Raw genomic sequence first — 24,655 nt, forward strand, 5'->3', positions numbered from 1 at the left:
CAAGAGGGTTGTTGCTGTGCCATCCCTGCTATCTGGAAACATATATGTGGTGTAATTACCTCAACTGCAAAACCTTTTTGTTTCTTGATCCCATGATCTAGGTAAGTCCCAGCATGTCACTGCTTCTCCTCTCTTCATAGTCATGCCATGCTGTTCTTGCACCTTGCAGTCCAACAAATTCCTTCTCATACCTCAAGACAGTGAACAGACCTGACCCAGGACTTGGTATTTACTGCTTGTGGTGGCGTGATGGACAAAGTGATGTGTAGTTCAAAGAAAAATCTTTTAAATAATTTACTTTGGAAGAATACAGACTGGTACATTTGAAATTTTCTTGTTTTCATATGTTGTGGCATCTACCAGCACAGCTGCTCGGTGGGTAGAAAATGTGGACTTCAAAGCTTGAGATCAGCCGTGTAAAGATGAGGCAGTCTCAGATTATTAAGCAATTAGAGACAAATGGAATCCAAAATAGTTTGACTCTAGGCCACAACAGCCCAGCCTGAATTCAGAGCTCCACACCTACCTCAAAGGGTCTGAAATCTATCCTACATTTACCGTGCAGCTTCTTTTCCATCCTCCCACGTCTGGATCCATAACAGGTTCCTTTCTTGCATCCTCTCTGCAGCACATCTTGGATGCCACAGTTAGTGAATACAAAGCTCGTGTGTTATCCCAGGAAGATCCCACATCATCATGCATGATCATGGTGGCTGCTCACCACTCTTACTCATGCAAATTCCTCATCGAAAGGAATGAATTCTTGGACATGAAAAACTGAGTTTATGAAAAAAATGAGAACAGAAATCAGAGGATTCTTAACAATTGGAACTACTGGGTTCTTTTAACATGGAGGTTGTGAAAGTTCTTGTCCAGTTAGACTGGGGCAGCTGGGAATTTGATTTATTCAGAAGACCACTTCTTGGAGGACACCATATGACTTTGGACCTGGAAAAGAATCTTTTCAATACAACAAAAGTTCTTAAAAAAAAACAAAGCACCAGAGCCTTTGAGGAGTCCTCAAGTATCTTTTAATTCTGAAGTTTCAAGACAGATGCACGAGCAGTTACACAGCTCAGAGAGAACCTATCTCAGAATGCGAAACCCAGCTGGCTTTGCTATTCACCTGACAAATACAAGTACAGTGCATCCTTGGTTTGGAAAGCTGACATAAACTTATCAGCCCCAGTGAATAAGGAATCTTTTATCAGGCAGGTACAAATGGCCAAGGCAGGACAGAATGGTGATGTGAGCTCTCCTCATTCTGCAGAGCTAGAATGTGCCCTCCTCCTGCCCTTGCTGATCATTCAGTGCTGAGCTACTGTGTGTCCTTCCAGCACATCAAATGGTGATTAGAAAATATCTTCTGAGCTGGGCATACTCTAAAGATATATTCAGAAAAAGAGAATTAAGTTCAGCTATTACCTTTATATTGACAATTTTCTCCTACATTCACTATCATCCAGTGAGTATGAGCTGCGGAAACTGATGCCATATGCTCCGTGATAATGAAAAAGTAGAAGTGGAAACAAATGGTCCCACGTTACCTCCCATTACGAGAATTGGCTTATTACTATCTGGAGGAATAAGCAACTAGATCTCTTTGCAGTGGAAACAGCAGAAAACTAAATGCATCTATGACTGTCACTGCAAAAAGCAATGGCAGAGATGAAACATGCTTCCCATGCAGCAACACTGTTGGAACAGCTTTAAAATCATCACGATCCCACATGTTACCAACAAATAATGTCATGGTGCTTTTTACTTCAGTGTGGTCTGAACTTTCACTGACGGCTCTGACCTCAGCCAGTGTGAAATCTCTTTTTCCATCCTGCCTTACATCCCAAGGCAAAGCAGCAGCGACAGAGCAAAGCCAAACACCCCACCTAAATCTCCACCAGAATGCCTGTTCCTCCTACAGTGCAACCACTACTGAGAGAACACATTAAGGAAGCATTACATGATTACACATCAACCCCTACCCCAAGAAAACCCCAAAACCAAATTTTAAATCGCATTTCCTTTCTCGCTAGCAGTCACCCAGAAGATACATTCTTTTGCCATAAATTATAACAAAAACACAGAAATCTGAACTTGCAATCTGACAGACTCTGCTGCTCACTATGCCTGAGCAGATTAAACAGTGGTGATTTTCTTGTCCTTGGTGGCCTGTTTAATAGCAGCCTGCTCACAAATGATCTCCTTCAGCCTCTGCAACCTCATGTTCTGTGTGGTTTGGTCTCCCACACCCGTCTGGCTCCGGTGCAGTAAGTTCAGGGCATAGATGTATTCCAGCTCTGTGTACTTCACACCTTGATCCACCACCAGGTTTAAGAGCTCATCTGCTGTGTTGTAGAGCATCTCATAATATTGCCTGGAAAGCAAGCAAACAACGTCTGGTGAGTATTGATATTTGAAGCTCCAGACCTTTAATTCTATAGGATATCATCAGTGATTATTTTTTACTCAGCATTGCCATGAGCTGAGAAGGTTGCATCAGGTGCTGGACAAGCAGAGCACAAAGGCATTGCTATTTAAAACAAAGTTAATATAAAGTGCAGAAGTACATGGAAGCAAACCTCTTACTCTCCCTGCTCCCAACACTCTTGCATATTCAAAACACAAATTATGGGGAACTGAGAGATCCTCTTTGCTAGTTATTACCTTCAGCCAAGATGTCACACTTTCATGCTCTGTGTCTCAATTTCCCCATCTGTACCAAGGTGAAAGATCTCTTGCAGGTCTGTGGTTTAGATAATACCAACAGAAAAGCATCCTGTCCAAGGGAAGCCATGCAAACATACTGTTTTACAAAGCTCCTTTAGGCAGAGGGGGTCCCAAACCTGGGCAGACCCTTCAAAGTCAGAGTAAGGGGAAGGTTCTCCTTTATGACTCCACAGTACTAAGATCCAGGGAGCAGACAATCTTGGCTGTGGGTTTTGGTCTGTTTGGGGTATCAAAACAAGGAAAAAAAAAAAAAAGAAGTGTGCATGGATAAAAAGTACTGCTTTTTCTAGAGGAACTGGTAAACTGTATAACTTGCACAGATGTAACAGACCCCTATAAAGAAATAAAGGTCTGAAAAGCTTAGGGAAGAAGTAAAAATATCCCTTTCTTGCATTACGTTGCAGCAAGGATTGTTTCAACCAAATGCTGTAACTTCCAGCACTTGCATAACTCCCCCATGCTTCTGCAGGAGAAGGCTGCAGTCTAATCCTTATGTCTTGGTAGGATCAATTATTTAAAACCCAAGAGAAAGGGCTCCAGGAAAAGTTATCATCTCGTTCCCTCTCTCTGCTCTTTGACTGCATTAAAATAACAATCAGGGCAAGCATGGCAAAAATGCATATTAAATTCCTCTTGTTCTTTACTTTGCAGGCTCCTGGGTCTGGTTTAGCTGTGCTTTTGCAGAGCATGCAGCTTGCCAGCAGACTGCAAATCACTGCAGCAATGACTGGAACTGGCTGTAACAAAACCATGTGTTTGCAGCTTCGTGCCTGTTTGTGTGGCTAAGGCTCCTGGGCTTCAGAGCTCTGCATTTTCATCCCCTGTCTCCTTCTAGGCATTGCCAGCTGCTGTGAGATGAGACTTTGCTACTGTGGCTGAAAGACTGCAGCAATATCACTGCTATCATAGACCAGGTGGGATGAAGGGCTTGCACCTAGAGGAAGGGGACTCGAAAACCATCACTTCCAAGAACAAGGACTGATAGGATTTGTGTTCAGTGATCACAGAAGAAGGAAATGTGCTTGTGCAAGTGAAGGTACACACAGAAAGCACAAGAAGCAAATAAAAAATAGCTTCTGCTGATAAACAATAAGCTAAAAAACCAATCAAGCAGTTAGGCTCCACACAAATGAGATACAGAATACAAAATCCTGAAATTGAAGGAGGATGAGTTTTCCAGCATCACCAACAGCACCAGGGGACACTGAGCTGGGCTCTGGTACAAGGACACATGGCTCTCCTTAGAAGCAAGGGAAAATTGGGCAGGCTAACTTTTGCTTCTGGAGAACACAAGATACTCTGTGATTCTGCAATACAATTCTTTTCTCTTGGAAAGGAAAGGGGAACCATGCAAGCTGCTTAAGAATAGCATTGTTAGGAGCTGTTCAGCAGCAATTTTGATCAAAAGGATTCCTCAAATCCCCCTAACTTAAGAGAAGGATTCCAGACTGTACATCTCTAAAAGCAGGTGGATATGTAAGGATGGGAGAGATCTTGCATATCCTTGTATCAGCTGCTATTTGCAGATGGCATTTGGGTAATCCCTACAAGCTACAAACTCATCAGCTCTTGTGATTCTGATAATGCCAAATGAGGCCAGAGCTTCAGAGAATGACTGAAAATACCTATGGGGTTCAGGTAAGAAGCATTCTGCAAGGCTGATTTGGTCCCCTGGAAAGCCATGGCATCAAATTTTATCTTTTGATAGAACAATAACAAAAGCCACTAAACTCTGGGACTGCACTTCTTAATTCTGGATTCGGAAGGCAGGATACTAAACCAATTCTCACCTCCAGTCACTGGAACAGATGGAGCATAGTTGAGCAGTTTTATCTGGGATGCTGCAGAAAGGCCAAAGAATCCAAATTCGAATAGCAGTACCTACCAGTGGGCTCTACAGCATCCTTCTGGCATCCTGGTGTGCTCACTCAGTGAAGCACATAGTGCCCAGATGCTGCTGTGAGCCTCAATGTGTTAACAAGATTAAGCTGTTTATAAAGCTGTTTCAATACACAGGGAGAAATCTACTCTTAGGTTAACTTTGAGGGTATCGGCAATATCTCAAGTACAGTTATATACACAAAGTATAGAATAAAAACAGTACAGCTGCCAAAGTAAACAGTGAGAATTAGGAAACATTGATCACCTTCAGTTTTTTAAGCTGAACAGATGTGAAATGAAATTTTGCTTTTGCCAGTTCTGGTGGGATTTTGGGAAAAACACCAGAAAGCGTATCTTGGCTGGGGCAATCTCTCTGAGATGGAAGGTTCTGCTCAAAACATGGAACTCTTGGACTTCCTAAAAGAAGAACCTAAAAGAATAAGACATCCCTCCTACTTCTATGTTCCCCCAGCCATATTCTCGGAGATACATGAACTGTCGCACCTGGAATGTTTCCCCATTATTTCCCCATCAGGCAAATTTTAAGCTCAGAGACTGTCCAACAAGAATGCAATTATACACAGAGAAAACTGGAGGCTGGAGCTGTGCTACCAGTTTTGCTCTCATGTACTAAAACAGTTTCCAGTTCCTGCAAGATAAGTCCTTCAGAATGCTTCAGATCATTTCCTTCAGAACATTCCCCTCTCGGTATTTTGATTCTCCTCTGCATCAGGGGATCAGGAGGGAGAAGAAACAACCACAGCCCCTTTGGGCATCTGTCCATCTGATTCCACCTCTATTACTTAAATGCCTTTTGGGTGCATCACTCTGGGGCATAGCCTTGAGCATCCCCTGGTTCTTCAGGCTGGCTCTGTGATGGTGAAGGGCAGGGGAGGTTCAGGTTGTATATTAGGAAAAACTTCTCTGAAAGAGTGGTGAGGCATTGGAACAGGTGCCCAGGGAGGGGGTGGAGTCATCGTCCTTGGAGGAGTTCAAGAAACATGGAGATGTGGTACTTAGGTACATGGATTAGTGGGCCATATTGGTGGTAGGTGGATATTTGGACTAGATGATCTTACAGATCTTTTCCAACCTTATTGATTCTATGATTATGACTGGTCAAGGTGTCAATGAGCATCTGGGTGACCAATACCACTTTATAGCCTCCCCTGAGATGCTAAAGCTGCTCTGTCTGCAGCACCATTAGTCAGTGCAAACCTTGTCTTTACTCTGTGTCCTTACAACTGCTTTTTTTCTTAGCCTGTCCCAAATCCTGGGTTACTGCAGATGAATTCCATACCTAATAAACACAGGACTCATCTATCACTCTGTTCAGGATCAGATTATTTTTTAATTAAAAATTTCCTGCAAAAAAAAAAAGAGCAAGCGAGACAGTACGAGTGAGCAAAAGGTATGCATTTTTAATTGGGAGCAATTAAAAAACTGCCGCTTTGGCATGGCATTGCCTTTGGCCAAACCTTATTTGCATGAGTAATTATTCACTCCATTACGAAGTCTGCTCAACTTTGCCTCCCTTGTCTTTGAAAGTATTAATAAATATTGATCAGACACACTCCTGTTTGCCTTTGCCCAAGCAGCTCTGATGGACTCATCTTCTGATGTTATCAAATAATGAAATATGAAAGAGTGAGTGGGATGAGCCTCTTGTTCTGTGATTTTTTATTTAGGCTCTTCATTTTACTTTCAGAAGTGTATTTGTCCCTGCCATTATAAATGCTCTTTTGATTATCAAGAGGAGGTTGTGAAAAGCAAGTTAGCAAGGGATGGGGGAAATAAATGGATGACAGGTGAGGGAGATCTCTTTTCAGTGAAATGCTGGCAGACTGCTCTGGTTTTTAAAGTTGAGATTTAAAGCCAGGAAGAAGAATTAATATTTATCAAAAGTTGATTCTATCATCTGACAGATGGGTTAATAAATAATAACAGCAGATTAAAATACCTAACTGGAAAATGAATTTAGTTTCCCAAGCCTTCTGTTGGCTTCCATGTGAGCACAGCTAAACATGTGTAAGATGATTTATCCTAAACTGACCATGAGTTTGGGCATCAGGATCCACTGAGCAGTCTGATAGTTGAGTTAAGAAGAGAACAGAGCTGATCTCAGGAATCTTTATCCACCTCAGTCAGGAACGTGGCTGATGGGAACAAAGTCACCTGGGTGACTCAGCTCATCAGGGAAATCTTATTTGTATGCTTACTTGCATCATTAGTATTTATTTGCCTTATGCTGAAAAGTGTAGATAGGGCTTGTTGAGTTCATCCCTAAGGGAAATGCATAAATGTAGCACAAGTTTTTTCAGAGTGTCTCGTTCTGGATGCCATCTTCAAGCAATTGGAAGGAAAGAAGACTATTAGTAGTCAACGTGGATGCACTAAGGGGAAATCATGCCCTACCAACCTGGTAGACTTCTGTGATGTCCTCACTGATTGGGTAGATAGGGGGAGAACAGCAGATGTTGTGTACCTTGACTTCAGCAAGGCTTTCGACACTGTCTCCCACAGCATCCTGGTAATGAAGCTTGGTAAATGCAGGCTAGATGAGATAGATGCAAGCTGACTTAGCAGCACAGACATAAGGAGCACAGAGTACAGTCAGAGGCCTGTAAGTAGTGATGTTACCCAGGGGTTGGTGTTGGGTCTGTCTTGTTCAACATCTTAATCGCTGATCTGGATGAAGGGATAGAATCCCACCTCAGCAAGTTTCCTAATGATATAAAGCTGGGAGGAGTGGCTGACTCACCAAAAGGCCGTGCTGCCATTCAGTGACACCTGGACAGGCTGAGAGTTGGGCACAGTGGGACCTGATCAAGTTTGACTAGAGCATGTGTAGAGTCCTTCATTTGGAAGAAATAACAGCATGCATCTCTAAAGTTAAGGGGCTGACCTGTTGGAAAGGAGCTCTGCACAGGAGGACCTAAGAGTCCTGGTGGACAACAGATTGGCCATGAGCCAGCAGTTGTGGCCTTCTGTCCAAAAAGGCCAACAGCAGGTTGGGGTGCATTCAATAAAGTGTGGCCAGCAGGATGAGGGAGGTTCTCCTTTCCCTCTACTCTGCCCTCATGAGGCCACAACTGGAGTCCTGTGTCCAGTTCTGGACTCCTCAGTTCAAGAATGACAGTGTACTGCCAGAGTCCACTGGAGGTCTACAGGGATTACAAGGGGCTTAGAGGAACATCTCTCTTAGGAGGAAAGGCTGAAAGATCTAGGGCTGAAGTCTGAGAGGGAATCTTGTCAATGCTTATAAATACCTAAAGGGCTGAGGTCAAATGGATGGGGCCAAGCTCTTTTTGGTGGTGAGCAGCTACACTTCAAGGAGCAACAGGAAAAAAACTGCAATACAGGAAGTTCCATACAAACACATGGAAGAACTTAGTAACTGTGAGTGTGACAGAACCCAGCCACAAGCTGCCCAGAGAGATTGTGGAGTCTCCTTCTCTGGAGGTATTCAAAACATGCCTGAATGCCTTCCTGTGTGACCTACTTGAGGAGATCTGGTTTGGCAGAGAAGGCCAGACTAGGTGATCTCCAGAGGTTCCTTCCAACCCCAACAGTTTTTTGATTCTATGATCTCTCCTGATTTCTCCTAATTTCCTGTGGAAGTACTGACAATTGCTGTTCTACAAAGGGAAGGAGACATCCATTTGCCTCCAAGACTTCAGTTCTTTAGGATCACAGAATCATAGAATGGCTTGGGTTGAAAGGAACCTCAAGGATCATCAAGTTCCAACCCCTCTTCCATAGGCAAGGCTTCCTGTGGGCAGGATGGTAAACACCTAGCTAAAGTCTCCTTTACATTCAGCCTCAGGGTTGATGGTTGTGTTTTGAGATGAGGAGTGAAGGACTGTGTAAGGTATCCAAGATCAAGAGAAAATGCCCTCACTGCCCAATCCAAAGCTCAAATACTGCTGTACCCTTTCTGCTGACTTAGGAGGCCCAGGAAAATCTAACTTCATATGAACATCTTTGTATTAACAACAAATAAATGAAGACATATCACAGATGGAAATGGTTCCCAGGTCAAACAAAAAACATCTCATGGGCAAATCAAAATTGCTAAGGCCAATTACAGAATTAGAGAATCATTAAAGTTGGAAAAGATCTCTAAGGTCATCTAGTCCAACTGTTCGCCTACCACCAATACTGCCCTCTAAACCATGCCCTTAAGTACCACATCTCCACATTTCTTGAATACCTCCAAGAATGGTGACTCCACCAGCTCCCTGGCCAGCCTATTATAAAATTGTCCTTTTCTTTCTGTTAAGTATCAGTTTTAAAACAAAACATCAACTTGCCTAAAACAAATCCATTTTGCAAAGATGCACTTTTAGTATATTTATCAAGTAAGATGGTAACTTGAACTCTTTTCTTGGAGAAAGGGAAAAAAATAAAGAGGCTCTCATTAAGAAAAAATCTCTGAAAAGGCAGTCAGGTTTAGACAAGATCCTCTGAGGACTATTAACACCATTCTATATTTAAGTGCTAATGCTAACCTATAACCCAAGGCCTGCACACAAAAAAGTTTTTCAAAAGATGGCCAGGTAAATTCAAAATTAAATTCTGATTTCCCTGAGAATGACTTGATCTCTTCTTAAGAGAAGGATCTTCAGACAAACAGTGTGATGTTTCAGAATAGAGAATCTTACTTTAATTATTCACTCATTATACAGCTGGGTGCCTACTCTGTAATGATGTGGACAGAAACAAATTCAGAAGGGGAGAACTTGGATCTGGGTGCTGACTTACCCAAAGGGAACAACAAAAAAAAAGTGTTCTGTGCTTTATCTCTTGCACTTTTGGGGGATTAGGGAGTCACTTTTACAATACTCTAATAAGAAATCTAGTAAGATAGTAAAAAAGGTTAAGTATGAAGCACTTACAGACTAAATCTAAACACACACACCCCAAAAAAAAGCACCCACAAGACAGAACAATGAATATGTACTTGAAAAGAAAAAAATGACCAAAGCTGCAGTAATGAAGTCACTTCATTTTGATAAAGGCAGATCTCAATAGAACTATTACAGTCACATATATGGAGGAGGTGAATGAGTGCAAGAAGGGAAGGTGCAGAAAGAAATGAGGTAACTTCGGTTCATGTAGTACAGAAGACATAGAGTTTTGGGTTTGAGTTGAATGAGAAGAGATGCCCATGGGGGATGGAGCTGATGGTTACTTGGGCACCAGAGATGGGACAGGTGGGATAAACAGCAGCATGTTAGATTTTGCAAAGCGAGTTCTCAAAAACTGCAATACGAGTCAATGGAAAATACACATAAACCCACAATTACTGTAATTTCTACACCTCATGAAGATTGCAATGATATTTGCATAGAATCATAGAGTCATTAAGGTTGGAAAAAACACTAAGATCATCTACTCCAGCTGCCACTCATCTCCATCATGCCCACTAACCACATCCTTCAGTGCCACATCTGCCCTTCTCTTGAACACCTCCAGGGATGGCGACTCCACCACCCCTCTGAGCAACCTGTTCCAATGTCTCACCACTCTTTCTGAGAAGAAGAGTTTCCAAATATCCAACCTGGGCCACCCCTGGCACAACTTGAGACCATTACCTCTTGTCTTATTGCTGTTACCTGGATAAAGAGGCCAAACCCCACCTTGCTACAACCTCCCTTCAGGGAGTTACAGAGAGCAATAAGGTCACCCAGTGATCAGCATTTTAAAACAAGAGGCTGCAAGCATGGATGCTGGGTCTTCAATCATTTTGGGAGCTTATGATAACAAAATAGGTAGGAGTTGTTGCTGGAAGGCACCTGCCACATATATCCATTCCCTAAACACTGCCTATCTTAAACCATGTTCCTCAATGCAGGTCATAGCCCTAAAACACAGGAGAGAATATCATCACAAACTCAGGACACTATTCCACAGATGAATGCATATCCTGTTTGTCATTTCTTTTAAAATTTCCTTCTTGATTTTTAATTAATCTGGACCAGTTCTGGGCACAACAATAGTAATGTCCATTTTCTGCCTCCTGAAGAACCCAAAGCACTTACGGGGAATTCAGATGGGTTTAATTGTCCACACAGAAGATTGTCATTACTGTGCTAGTCACAGAGGTTGGAAAAGACCACAAAGAACATCTAGTCCAACCATCTAGTCAACCTTAGGTCCTCTTACAACCAACTAAATAAATGGGTATCTTTGATGTCAGCATAGGGTGAACTACGGCCAAGAAGGGCATATTTTGTATCTATGGGCTGTAGAGGGAACCTAGAATGAGGCTAAACCAGCCAAAAATATATGTCCTGTGCTGTGATCTACACCTTCTCGATGTGCACCATGGACAGCCTCATCCACAGCCTCTTGGAAGCCCAAAAGGAGATGTCCCATCACCACGCACCATGACTTGGGTAGGAGGCCGCGAGCTGTGTTCCTACAGCAGCAGAACATTAAGAACATTAAGAACCAAAGAACATTAAAAAGCCAAAATATGCAAGTGCCCAGGATGTGAAATGGTTTGCAATTGAAAATAAAACAAGAGAGAAAGAAATAAAGGAGAATTGATAGCATAATGGTTCTTCATGTGGTATCTCTGCAAATTGCAGCCCTTAATAAGGGCACAAATCAGGCACAGTTTGTCCCTCATGCCTTGGGGCTCCATGCCCTACTGGGGACACGTGGCATATGGGGATCTCTGCATCAGATGGCATCATCGTGGATGGGAACGCATGCTTGGATCACTTACAAACCATTCCCTGAAAGACAGCAGCCACCCTCACACTGTGCAGGAATACACAGTAATTACACAGCTTTTTCAAAAGAAGGATAAATCCATTAAAACCCATTAAATGATATTTTTCAAAAACAATGTCTGAGACACTCCTTGTAGCTCCATCCTGGCTGCTACAAGGAAGGACGAAATTTCTCACTCTCCAAATGGAACTTTATAGGGTATTAAATAAGCACCTTCAGCACTTATCTAAATCTTTAATTAGTTCTATAATATACTGATGATATCAAGGCTAATTAAATTTATACAGATAAAGAGCAATGAAATTCTAACCAAGTGAGCTGGAAAGTACATATTAAATAGTAAATTTAATGGTTCAAGCAGATAAATGCAATTTTAAATAAAAAAATTAAATTCAATTTGCATGTTGTATTAAAATTGATTTTGAGTGTGCAAATGATTGGAAAAAATCTTTTTAATATATCAGTAAAAGTGCTAATCTGGCCTGTTCAAATATCAGTTATTAATGCCAGCATTTGCAAATAAGCTACACACATTTGCATTTTTACTGCATATAGTAAAAAGAAAAAAAATTATCTATACCATATGCCAGTTTATAAAGAATATTAAACAATTTTTCCCCTTGCCTCATGCATAAATGAGAGGAGATGTGGAAATGAATGTAGCCCTAAAGAAGAGAGTGTCAGCAGTTCGATGGAAACTACTGCAGAGATTGCTCCAGTCAGCAAAAAATAATACAATCTTAGCTACCCTTTGGGAACAACCATTACTGTGAGGAAAAGAAAAAACAACAAAAAAACAACCAAACCCAACAACCAGTTTTATTTAGGATCAAGTGGCTTGGAACCAGATAAAAATACCCCAATGTTGTAATGGGGGAGATGTTCAGTGGTGCATGTTTGCTGATTTTTAATATAAAGGGGAATGTTCGGTGGGTAGCGATGGATGAAGGACACATCTGCTTGAGGCAGATCAGGATGTAACACGTAAACTGTGAGGTCCACCAAGCCAATATCTGCCTGTAGTAGACTGAGGTTGACCCTCGGTGCTTCAAAGGAGGCCTGAACCACTCGCTGGTGTGAAGCAAATTGCCAAAAATCCTTGAAAACTCCTGTTTACATTTTTTTTCTTGCCATCTTTGTTCGTTTGGTTTGAACGCTGTAGTAGCTTCAAGAGTTAGGAAATAGAGCTTTTATGGCTAAGCTAATGTAAAAATCGGTGTGTAATCATTTGTTTGTTGAACACATTGATGCTTCCCATGCAAGAGTCCTTGTTTTTAGATTCACTTGCCTCATAGCACTACCATGTTTTCTCCTGGTAGCACCATCCATTATCTTGTGCAAGTCTAGAAACCTCTGTGATTGAGGAAGCACAGAAGAACAGAATCATAGAAACCTTACAGTTGGAAAAGACTACTAAGATCATCCAGCCCAACCACCAACCCATCCTTACCATGTCTTCTAAACCACATGTCTCAGTGCCACATTTACCTCTTTCATGAATAAGCCCAGGGAGGGAGACTCCATCACCTCCCTGGGCAGCCTGTTCCAATGCCTCCCCACTCTTTCTAAGTTTTTTTAACATCCAGTGTATTGATTGCCACTTGCTCAACACTGGGCAAGATCTATCCAAACAAGCAGGATAATAAAACCATACAGCAGCCTCAAACCCTACCCATGGGCTCATCAGCAAGGAGTTACCACCACCATGACCTAAGGGGATTGAAGGCAATGACCTCCCTCCTATGAATGGACAAGGAATGGCGTGAGGCCCCACCATGCCCACTAACCACGTCCCTCAGTGCCACATCTCCATGTTTCACGAACACCTCCAAAGATGACGATTCCACCATTTCCCAGGGCAGCCTCTTCTACCACTCTTCCCAACAGTACATTTTTTCTGAATATCCAACCTGGTACAACCCAGTAAAAGCCATCTCCATGCTGGTAACCCCAAAGCAGGGCCAGCTTCACCACAAGTCTCAAACTTTGAATGTCCTCCAGAGACAAAAAGCACATTTTCCTGGTGATTCTGAGAATCTGCCCATTTGCATGCTACAAGGGAAGGCAGAACAAATCTCATGCAGCGTGCCAAGCATTTAACAGATTGCAAAAAAACACAATCATTTACCAAGTTGTGTTGGGCTTAAGAAAACAACTGAGAACACAAAGACACTGAATCTTATTATAAAATGATGCATTTTACATATTGCTTCTTCATAATACAAGTGCTCCTCATGAAAGCGTGGAATTTGCTATTATTTGCACTTCTTTTCTTTTTCTCTCCATTCTTGCAAACAAAACAACACAATGTGGAATCTATCTCTAATGTATGACTTCTGCACGCACTGGAGGGATTCACTTCATCTTTAGAAGTCAATGCACTTATATGACACTTAGTGGGCAATATTGGTGGGTGGTGAACGGTTGGATTAAGTAATCTTAGAGGTCTTTTTCAACCATAATGATTCTAAGAGTCCATGACATGACATGCCATCTGAATTTTCTATCCTGTATGTACTATTTGATCTCAAATCTGGAATACAAATTGTAAAATACAAGGCAAGATTTACAGCCTTCAATAAAATCCAAGTAAGAGATGACACACTGCAAATCATTTCCTGAAAGTGATACATATTAATGTATGCTGGCATCATAAGTATAGATTCAAACACAGTGGTCTGGATGTAATTATTTTAATATCTTGCTAAAATACAAGAATTAAGACTTTCAGTCTTCAAGTGAGTGCATGGATTTCTCTTGGTTGTCAAGCCCAGGTTCATTACAGGACAGATTTAATTGCTGCATCAGAGTCAGTGTGTTGATACTCTGCATCTGATATGTGAAAGTTCAGGGATGCCAATCAGGCACAGTGCAGATGCCACTCTGCAAAACGTTCTCAGACAGTCTCCATCTGTCAGATATGGTAATAGTTGCACTCAATCAATAATTCACCTCCTTAACTCTGTGTTTCCTGCATTTGAGTCAGAATTTTTAATATCAGCCTCACCACAGGACCTTCCTTGGGCATACAAGAACTGCCTGATCTGCATTCCCCTGTGGGTTTCTGTGCCATGGAGTCAGTCACCTTTTGCAGCTGAAGAACCATCTCTTAGTTTACTCAGTTCTTTCCTGATTTAGCTGTAAAAATCACAGCTTCTCCTTGCAGTCAGCATTTTCGTCTCACAGGTTGGAAGCCAGAGGGTGGTTAGGACGTTCAAACCAAAATCCAGCTCACATGGACCACAGTTTATCTGGGAAAGCTCATGATGAAAGCCACTAAGGTGGCAGAATACAAAAAACAGGATGCTACTGTATGAACTTGAAGAGTTCAGTAGTGACCTGGAGCTGATCTTCCGTGATCCAAAGCTGCAGCAAGGCAACTTGTCCTCATATGAGGCAACTTCAAGACTGTAAGAACATGATTAGAGCCCAAAGCCAGGAGATGGCCTCATTGGCGGTCTCTGTGTGAGGCTGTGGCTTCTTTGTATACTGATCAGTGGTCCTTTGCTCTAGAGAAAGGCTCTGTAGAACCCACAGGAAATGGGAAATAGAAAAACTGGAGGTGAGAATATTCCCTAGCAGGAAGACAAATTACCACCCTAATCATCAGTGCTTTAGCTGAGAAAGGAAAGTTCCCAATGTAATTAAAGAGCTTTTCATCAGCCCCAGCTCTCAGGATCTTAAATGTGGAACAACAGCCTTTGAAATTTCGTTGGCCAACTCAGATTTGGAATGTGACACAGGAAAAGAAATCCCAGTAATACTGAGAGAGTTGTACACTCTACTGGCTATGAAGGAAACATCACCCAGAATGGCCTGCAGATTCCTGGGCCTAAATGATCCTCATCCTCTAGATGGCAACACAAGGAGCATAGACAACCTAAGGTCCTTGAGCTTTAGGCTGGGTATTAGGAAAAACTTTTCCAGAAGAGTGGTCAGGCACTGGAACAGGCTGCCCAGGGAGGTGGTGAAATCACTGTCCCTGGAGAGGTTCAAGAAATGTGTAGATATGGTACTGGGAACCTGGTTAGGGGGCAATATTGGTGGTAGGTGGACGGTTGGACTTGCTGATCTTAGAGGTCTTTTCCAACCCTTATGATTCTATGGTTCTATGTGTTCAGTCCTTAAGCAGTTGAGTGTGACTGCCATGCCTAGAGCACATGACAAGGTGAGCACAGGTACTGGTACAAGCATATTTCATAGAATTATTTCATTTTTCATAGAATCATAGAATGGTCTCAGTTGGATATTGGAACATGTTGGCAGTGTTGTTGGTCACAGGGATCCTAAGGTCTGCTCATCCCTGCAGAATAAGACAAGCACCCAGGGAGCTGCCATGTAATGCAGGATCTACCAAAAGTCCATCTCCCGGTGTCCCAACTCTGTCTGTGGCCAATAGTACCTGCCCAGAGAGAAGCAGGTCAGACAGTGATCAGAGAATCACAGAATCATTAAGGTTGTAAAAGACCTCCAAGATAACAGTCCAACCATCAGTCCATCCCTGCCATGCCCCCTAACCATATTCCTCAGTGCCACATCTCCCCTTTTCTTGAACACCTCCAGGGATGATGACTCCACCACCTCCCTGGGCAGCCTGTTCCAATGCCTCACCACTCTTTCTGAGAAGAAATATTTTCCTAATATCCAACCTGGATATATAACAGTGATGATTCCCTGGACCACTTTCCCAGTCACTGAGGACTCGCTGAGTCAGAGAGATGCCTCCAAGATACTTGGAGAAATGCTCTTACTTCTATAGGCACGAGCTACATTTCTTGGACTTCCTGGTTATGGAGAGATTTTCATACATAACTTAAAGAAGATGAAAACTTGTCTGGCTCTGCAGTGTGACTTCTACCCTGCACCCTACCATTCAGATGTCTTGCTCCTCCCTAACCCCATCAGTATGGCATGACTCGATGCAGCACTTTGCTCATTTTCCTTCTTACAGAAATTGGCCCTGTGCCACTGCCACCCACTGCTCCTTTGTCCTCACTCATGTGACTCTGAAAACCACGCTTTCCAGAACTGGCCATTTCTGTACCATTTTCTTTCCCTATCAGCCATGCCCTGCCAACTGGTACACCTTCCAAGTGAAGCATTTCTGATTCCTGGGTGCCAGCATGTACACTCTGCTCCCAGGCTCAATTTAAGAGAGAGACCCCTGAAAAAGATATGACTTCAGTGCATGAAAAAGTGATGAGTAGCAATTCTTAAAAAAGGTATCACACTGCACCAATATCTATGGCTTCTGAGCAGATTACTGGGTATGAAGCATTGCAGTTTCTAATGAGATCTGACTGACAGGGTAAACCAATCTGCTACTTAAAGACTTGCATGTGTCTTTCTATCTGTGGGGCTTGTGTTAGAAAGAAGCAGCCTACTGTGAAAAAAGCAGGACATTTTTCTAATTGCTTCCATTTGCAGGCTGGAGGTAGGCAATAGAGATGCATTTCAAGCTGACAATCCAATATTTACCTTTATATCAGCTGCAGACAAATGTCTGGGAAGACTGTTCTTTCCATACTGATGGTCTTTCCTTTCTTTGCCTTTTTTTGGGGGGGGGGGCTCACACAAACTTCTCTTCTTATGATATCTCTCCTTTCTCTAATAGCTGTTTGCTGTGCATTTACATGGAAAGTCCCCCAGAGGGTAATGACACCTGCAGCACAACTGCACACCTGCAGAACCTGCTGCAAAGCATGGAAGCAGAAGGCAGTTTCTAAAAGCTATTTTTTGAGCAGTATTTGTGAGGGCTCAGACATGGGGTTTGCATTCACGTATGCTCACAGGGATATGCGTTCCTGTAGGATAACTCTGAAGGTTTCTTCAGATTTGATCTGCAGCCTGGAGCCAAATTTTGACCTCTTTTAAATAGTGTCATAGAATAGAATCATCACTGAATCATAGAATGGCCTGGGTTGAAAAGGACCACAATGATCATCGAGTTTTAATCCCTCTGCTATGTGTTGGGTCACCAACCACCAGACCAGGCTGCCCAGAGCCACATCCAGCCTGGCCTTGAATGCCTCCAGGGATGGGGCATCCACAACCTCCTTGGGCAACCTGTCCCAGTTTGTCACCATCCTCTGTGTGAAAAGCTTCCCCTAATATCTAACCTAAACCTTCCCTGTCTCAGTTTAAAACCATTCCCCCTTGTCCTATATCTATCCACCCTCATAAACAGCCATTCCCCCTCCTGTTCACATGCTCCCTTCAAGTACTGGAAGGCCACAATGAGGCCTCTCCGGAGCCTTCTCTTCTCCAAGCTACACAAGCCCAGTTTTACAAGCCCGCTCCTCCTTTTCAGCCATTCTGCTCGTGTCTTGAATTAAAAACAGCATGTGTTTGCTCTGCAGGGGAGCTGTGCCACTCCATGCAGCATGCACATCGGTGAGAGCCGCACCAGCTGAATGACAGCCATCTGCCATCAATGTGTGAGTCAGGACAAGAGGCTTTGCCAGGCAGTATCAGGGATGTGCCACAGTGATGCAGGAATGGAGAAATGCTGCGGTCCTCAACAAGGGATGGAAGAGAAGTTGTGGATGCCTCATCATCCTTGCAGGTTCTCAAGATCAGGCTGGATGGGGCCCTGGGCAACCAAATGTGGTGTGGGGCAACCAATCTATGGCAAGGGGGGTTGGAACTTGATGATCTTTAAGGTCCCTTTCAACCTAAGCCATTTTATGATTCTATGGCATTGCTTTCTATTTTGGCACCCTTCTAAGACTGTCTAGTCCAACTGTTCACCTACTATCAATATTGGCCACTAAAGCATGTCCATAATGTACCACATCTCCACAGTTCTTGAATGCCTCAAGGGATGGTGACTCAGACACTTCCCTGGACAGCCTGTTCCAATACCCAACCATTCTTTCATGGAATTTTTTCCTAAAATTCCACCTGAATCTCTGCTGACACAACTTAAGGCCATCACCTCTTGTCCTGTCACTGTTACCTGGGAGAAGCTCACCCCACCTCGCCACAACCTCCTTTCAGGGAGTTGTAGAGGGCAATAAGGTCTCCCCTGATCCTTCTCTTTTCCAGGCTGAACAATCTCAGTTCCCTCAGCTGCTCCTCATAGGACTGTGCTCCAGACCCCTCATAGCTTTGCTGTCCTTCTCTCGACATGTTCCAGGGGCTCGATGTCTTTCTTGTAGTGAGGGGCCCTAAACTGAAGAAGTACTTGAGGTGCAGCCTCACCAGTGCTGAGTACAGACAAACGATCACCTCCTGCTCTGCTGGCTGCAATCTTTCTGATGCAAGCCAGGATACCATTGGCCTTCTTGGCCACCTGGGCACACTGCTGGCTCATGTTCAGCTGAACATCGACCAACAGCCGCTGATTCTTTTTCTCTGCACAGTCTTCCAGACGCTCTGTCTCGAGCTTGTAGTGTTGCCTGGGATTGTTGTGATCAAAGTACAGGGCCCAGAAGTTGGCCTTGCTGAATTTCAGGCCACTGATTTCAGCCCACTGAGCCAGCCTGTTCAGATCCCTTCTGCAGAGCTTTCCTACCCTCAGACAGATCTACACTTTCCCCAACTTGGTGCCATTTGCAAACTTACTGAGGGTGCACTCCATTTCCTCATTCATGTCATCAATAAAGATATTAAACAGGATGGGACCCAATACCAACCCCTAGGGAACACCACTCCTGACCGGTCGCCAGCTGGGCTTAACTCCATTCACCACCACTCTCTGGGCCTGGCCATCCAGCCAGTTCTTTACCCAGCAAAGGATGTAAATGTCCCAGGCACGAACTGCAGCTTCTCCAAGAGAATACTGTGGGAGACAGCGCCCAAGGCTTTGTACTGCAGGCCTGAGTAAACAAAACAACCAGTTCCAGTTGGACAGTCAAAATTTCCTGAACTTACATTAAGTGGCTGCAGTTCCACACATAACTGGTCAGTATTTCCAGGGAGACCAAAGTCACTAAAGGTAAAAAGTAACAAGAAAAACTTCTACAAAGAAAAATCCTTTCCCTTTAATTACCATTAGCAATGCAGCATGACAGAAAGAGATAAACACACATGCACCTACACAAATAAGGAGCTTGGGAACATAAAGTAATTACTTTGATTTTTTTTTTTTCTTCCCAGCGACATTCAAAACTTATTAGTCTCAAGAAACCACATATCAGCAAAAGACTGTCACCTCAGGGATAAATGAGGAATTTGTAATTCATTTCCAGGAGAATATATCCTGATGCTGTTAATGCAGAATGGGAACGCGCTGTAGCCAAGCCTAAGAGCCAAAAACACTTCTTAAAAATGTTTATTCGCATCTTCCTGAGCTTGTGTCCCTGGAAATGTGAATGCAGGCTTTGGCTGGCTGAGAAGTTCACCTCCATTGATTGTTTCACTAACACACCAAGAACCAAGCGGAGAAAGTCAATGAAGTCTCTCTGTTTTTTCAGTCCATTTCCAGTGTAGGAAAATTGAATTAATCTCTTTACTTGGAGCAACTCAAACAACCACATGAAAATCATTACGGAGGCCACTAAAACCTCTATCCTTAAAGGTTACAGTGCGAAGATTAAAAGCACCTCTGGGAAAAAGCGAAATGGCTGATCAAAATTCAATGTTGAGTCAACAGTGGAAAGCCTGGGCAGGACAGTTGCCTTCCAGCATGCAATGGGTATTTTAAGATGCTCCTGCTACATGGAGCAATACCAGCAAAGAGAGGATGTGATGAGATTTTGCACATCACGATGTTTGGACACTAAGGATGTAGGAAGTGCCAAACAATTTCATACCCCCTAATCCCTTTAATAGGGGGCTGCTACCTGGTGTAAATCCTCCCAAGGGTGCTTACAGATTGATGTGCACATCTGCAAAGTCACTTCCTGGCCTGGGCAGCTGCTGAGGTGGCCCTGCATCTCATTTCAATTAGTTTAAAGCAATTTAGAGAATCACACCCTAAAGGTGCTCCACTCACTGTAAAGGACTGAGGGTAACCAGCTCTGATAGAGACATGACTGGGGTGGATCTTTAGCTAGAGAGCAAGTTTTACCAGCTCAGTGGGTCAATGGATATATCTGAAAGTTTAGGCTTGGATGCCTTGCTGGACATGAGTGTGTGTTCTTTGGGTTTCTAGGGCCTCTTTTTCTGCAAAATTCTGGTGAGTGTTTTAATTACAAAGCTAGCAAAATCTCTTCCTTGAGGAATTCATAATCCATGCAGCCACAAAAGGTAGGGGAGGGACATGCTATCATTACCCGGTGGTTCCAGCCACTTTCCATCTTCATGTGCTCAAGTGCTCTCATTAAGCAAAAATTACTTAAGGACAAACAGGAGAAATGTCATCCCCCAAGAGTAAGGTCTTTGCTTCTCAACAGCTGGCAAATCACCATCTTGGACTATTTTCTAACGGGAAGAAAGAGCAGCAGGCAAGGCATTTCCCATATACACACAGTGAATAAGAAATCTGCTACTCAGCAAACCTGAGAACAAAAGTTGTCCATCCTCAGGCTGGAGTGAGGCCAAAGATAGGGAGGGAAGAGTAATAATGCCTTCTGCATAAGGATGTGTTTGTTCCTCCTGCTGCATCTCTGGTGCTACCTACAGCAATTCTCTTATTCACACCTGATATCTTAACGTAATTTAAGGCAAAGTTCCATTTTCAGGAACATTATCATTTCAGAGCATTACACCTCATTTCTTTGTTTGCTCCTTCTCCTTCGATTGTGCTAACATAGCTGTTTGCAAGGTCTGCTATGAACCAGACCGGGGAGCTGATTCTGCCAAAAATGAGGAAAAAAATGATGTAAAAAGTAAACCATATTCCTTCTCCCTCCCAAGCTGGATCATTTCCCCTCTCTAATTTACTGTGTTGCATCAGTGCTTGCTATGCTGACATAACCAAAATAATGGGAAGAGGAAGATGGCATCATGGAGCAATATGCAATCACCATCCACAATCTATGTGTTTTGCAGAGGTAATAAAACTGAATGTATCTCAGAGGTAGTTTTTGAGACGAGACAGAGAAAGTACCAAGTGCTGTTCTGAGGAGGAGTACTTTGGACAAACCAGTCTTGTTTGGATCCACTCTCATCTGGTGTCCATCAAGATGCTACGAGGTGGGAAGATCATAGGATCATTAAGGTTGGAAAAGACCTCATACAGTCCAACTGTCAACCCATCCCCACCATGACCACTAAACCACATCTCTCAGAGTCATATCTCCACATTTCTTGAATGCCTCCAGTGATGGTGATTTCACCACTTCCCTGAGCACAGGTCTGCTTTTAAGGCAATCCCTGGAGGTGATGGCTGTGAATCTGCAAAAGAAATGCATTTCCTGGCCTTGGCAAGGCTTCCTTTCCCAAAATGATGAACCTGGACAGCGAAAGATGGCTTCTGATCCCTGTAAGGCTGTGGGATTCAGAGTATGAGTTCCCAGTGCTGTGGTGAGATGACCTGAAAACTACTGAAAGACTTCAAGATGCGCTGCCTTTCCTGTAACATCTCAGTACCATGACTCAGTGTTCGAAAGAAAAAACTGTCCAAACTCTTTTCTTAAACGCTGATGGATGTAAAGCTTAAACCTGAACTTCATCAAACTCTTCATCTGAGGAAAGGATAAAGAGTCTTTTGGTTCCTGGCCCTACAAGGAGATGGGGTACCTGCACAAGATTGAAACACCTGATTTTGACACAGATGTGCCATGTAGAAATACCTGATTCACAATGAACAGGGATCCATCTGTGATCTCCAGTCTTCTTCCAGTCTAGAGCTGGCATCTTATTGCAAATCTGTTGTACTGCAGAGTCAGAAACTCCAAGAAGTATCTCTATAAAATGTCATGAAGGCATAAATTCATGCCTTACTAAAACTCCTAGCAGCTGCAGATTTAACTGGAAATTAAACTCTGTGGATGGGTGATTTGTTCCAGCATAGTTTTAATGCACATGTAGTGGGGTGGCTGATTGGGATGCGTGGGGCATCACCCAGCAGCACCCATCTGGTGAAGAACCATATGGGGACACAGTCTCTGATCTCCCAAAGCAGGGGAAGAATGGGAGAAAGGACAGGGAGTCATCAAGCTGAGGGATATTTTTAATCCTTTATAGTTGGGATTTTTGGTTAATGCAGTGAAACCACTAATTACAGCTAATTAAACCTGCACTGAGATCAAAGCTCAGTGGAAACTACAGGGGGGAGAAAACAAGGGAGAAAAGAAAGGAAAAGAAAATAAAGATTTTGTTGTAAGCAAGTCCTTAATTGAAAACTAAAGCAGCTTTGTTAATTAAAAACAGCAAAACCAAAATGAGGGCATGCTCCACAGATACAAAACATGAGTCCAGCACTGAGATGGAGATAACACATCTTTCCCACGCTGTCAGTGAAGAAAAGCTTTTCTTCCAGAGCCTGTTCTGCTTCTGGCTCCTCCATATGGATAGGTCTTAGGATCCGTATTACAAACTGTTGGTGAGCTTTACCTTCCACAGCACTGACCACACTGAGCTACAAAGTGAGGAGAGAAGAATTCTTTCAGACTAACACATATGTAGCTTTTATGAACAAGAGTTTTCCTCTCTAACACTGAGCCAAGAGGGATGGATCAGAGACCAGTCTGTCTACTCCTGCGTGCCAGAATATCTCACTGGTAGCTGATTTAAAAAAAAAAAAGAAAAGGGTTCAATCCATACAGCCGTACAGCCCTAATGAGACATTACAGGATAGGTATGTGTGCACTTATCCAGTACTGGGAGCCACACACACTTTTCAGCCATCTGCTGTCACTGTCATGCAGGGAAAGAACATTTCACATGTGTTGAAATTCCACCCCAAATCTTAATATCCATCAGTTCGGGAGAATCTCATGGCTCTTCCATGATGGAAGTGGTTCTGCTGTACTTTGGAACCAAAATTCCTTTCTCTGACATGAAGAAGAGGTGATGACTTAGGTCAACAGGGACCCAAGATTTTAGGCAATGGCTGCTCCTTGTCCACAAGTAGACCTCAGCTATTTTGGCCACAGCCTATGCCTGGTACCAAGTCTCATCCCTTTCTCAGTGATTAATATTAGAGTGCTTGGCACCCAAGTTTTGTAATCAACCAATGTGAGGTTTACTCAAACAAAATAATATTAAATGGCCCACATTTGCTGTTTTGAATGCTGTCCAGTTCTGAACCACAAGTGAAGAGAGGTAGTGGAGGAGTACTGCAGACGGACCTGAGAGCAGAAGAGCAGCTTGCCAATGAATCAAAGGGATCCAAGTTCCAATCTGCTTAACCTGGGGTTCAACGTGCACAAGTTCATGTAAATATCAAGACGAAAACCAGGAAGAGAAATAATATCTGGCAATGAAAAGGACTTAGAGCACTGGGATCTGTAAGGCACATTGGTTTTCCTTACCCTCTGCAGCACCCAGTAGATGGCAGCATGTTATTGCTTATTCAACTTGCATGGGACAGCATCGAGCAGGAGGCATAAATCTCTCCTAACTCTCCACAATTAAACAAATCCTTTCCTGCTGGTCGTTGCAGGAAAGGAACCCAAAATACTGAGCACCCCAATCAGAACTGTACTCTGTAATTAAAGCATCCTCCAAAATCCTGCTCCTCAAAGGGTTGGATGGGACAGCCCTGCCACCTCCATGGTTGTTTATGTTGAAAGCAGTGTGCCTGTTTGCACTGGGAATTTTAGCACATGGTCATTCTCTGCTACCAGCAGAGCTAGAATGAAATCCAGAGGGGCTATACCCACTCTGCTGCTGTGATTCATGCAAACTTACAAGCAAAAATTAAGGGTTTTCTAGGTGCCAGAGCAGAGCTCAGATGGATTTGCTGACTCCCAGCTCTCATTTACTTTGAAATCAGTATAAGAAGTATAAGGAAGTAAAGGTAGGGGGCAGTTTGGGTTGTAGTGATCATGAGATGGTGGAGTTCAAGATCCTGAGCGGAAGAAGCAAAGCAATAAGTAGGATTGCTACCCTGGACTTTAGGAGAGCCAACTTCGATCTCTTCCGGGACCTACTTGGAGCTATCCCGTGGGCTCGGGTGTTAGAAGGTAAGGGGGCCTCTGAGAGCTGGTCAGCATTTAAACAGCTCTTCTTCCAAGCTCAGGATCGGTGCGTCCCTGTGAGCAAGAAATCGGGAAAAGGTGGCAGGAGACCTCTGTGGATGAGCAAGGAGCTCATGCGCAAGCTCAAAGGAAAGAAGAAGGTCCATGAAATGTGGAAAAAGGGTCTGATCACTTGGGAAGAATATAGGAATGTAGTCAGGGCCTGCAGGGATGCAACGAGGAAGGCTAAAGCCCGTCTGGAATTGAATCTAGCTAAAGTGATAAAGGATAAT

General features: G+C 43.3%; 1 protein-coding gene across 1 annotated transcript in view; it reads right to left on the reverse strand.

Annotated features, from left to right (window-relative positions):
- Nucleotides 1-1,008: 1,008 nt before the first annotated feature.
- The window catches only part of EXOC4 (exocyst complex component 4), a 400,122-nt gene continuing 376,475 nt past the window's right edge, over nt 1,009-24,655 (reverse strand). Inside the window, exon 18 of the mRNA XM_010710270.3 lies at nt 1,009-2,374. Within this exon, the coding sequence (XP_010708572.1) occupies nt 2,137-2,374 (238 nt within the window). The 3' untranslated portion in view covers nt 1,009-2,136. The remainder of the gene's footprint in view (nt 2,375-24,655) is intronic.

Source organism: Meleagris gallopavo, chromosome 1 (genome assembly GCF_000146605.3).
Source record: "Meleagris gallopavo isolate NT-WF06-2002-E0010 breed Aviagen turkey brand Nicholas breeding stock chromosome 1, Turkey_5.1, whole genome shotgun sequence".
NCBI classification, from domain to species: Eukaryota; Metazoa; Chordata; class Aves; order Galliformes; family Phasianidae; genus Meleagris; species Meleagris gallopavo.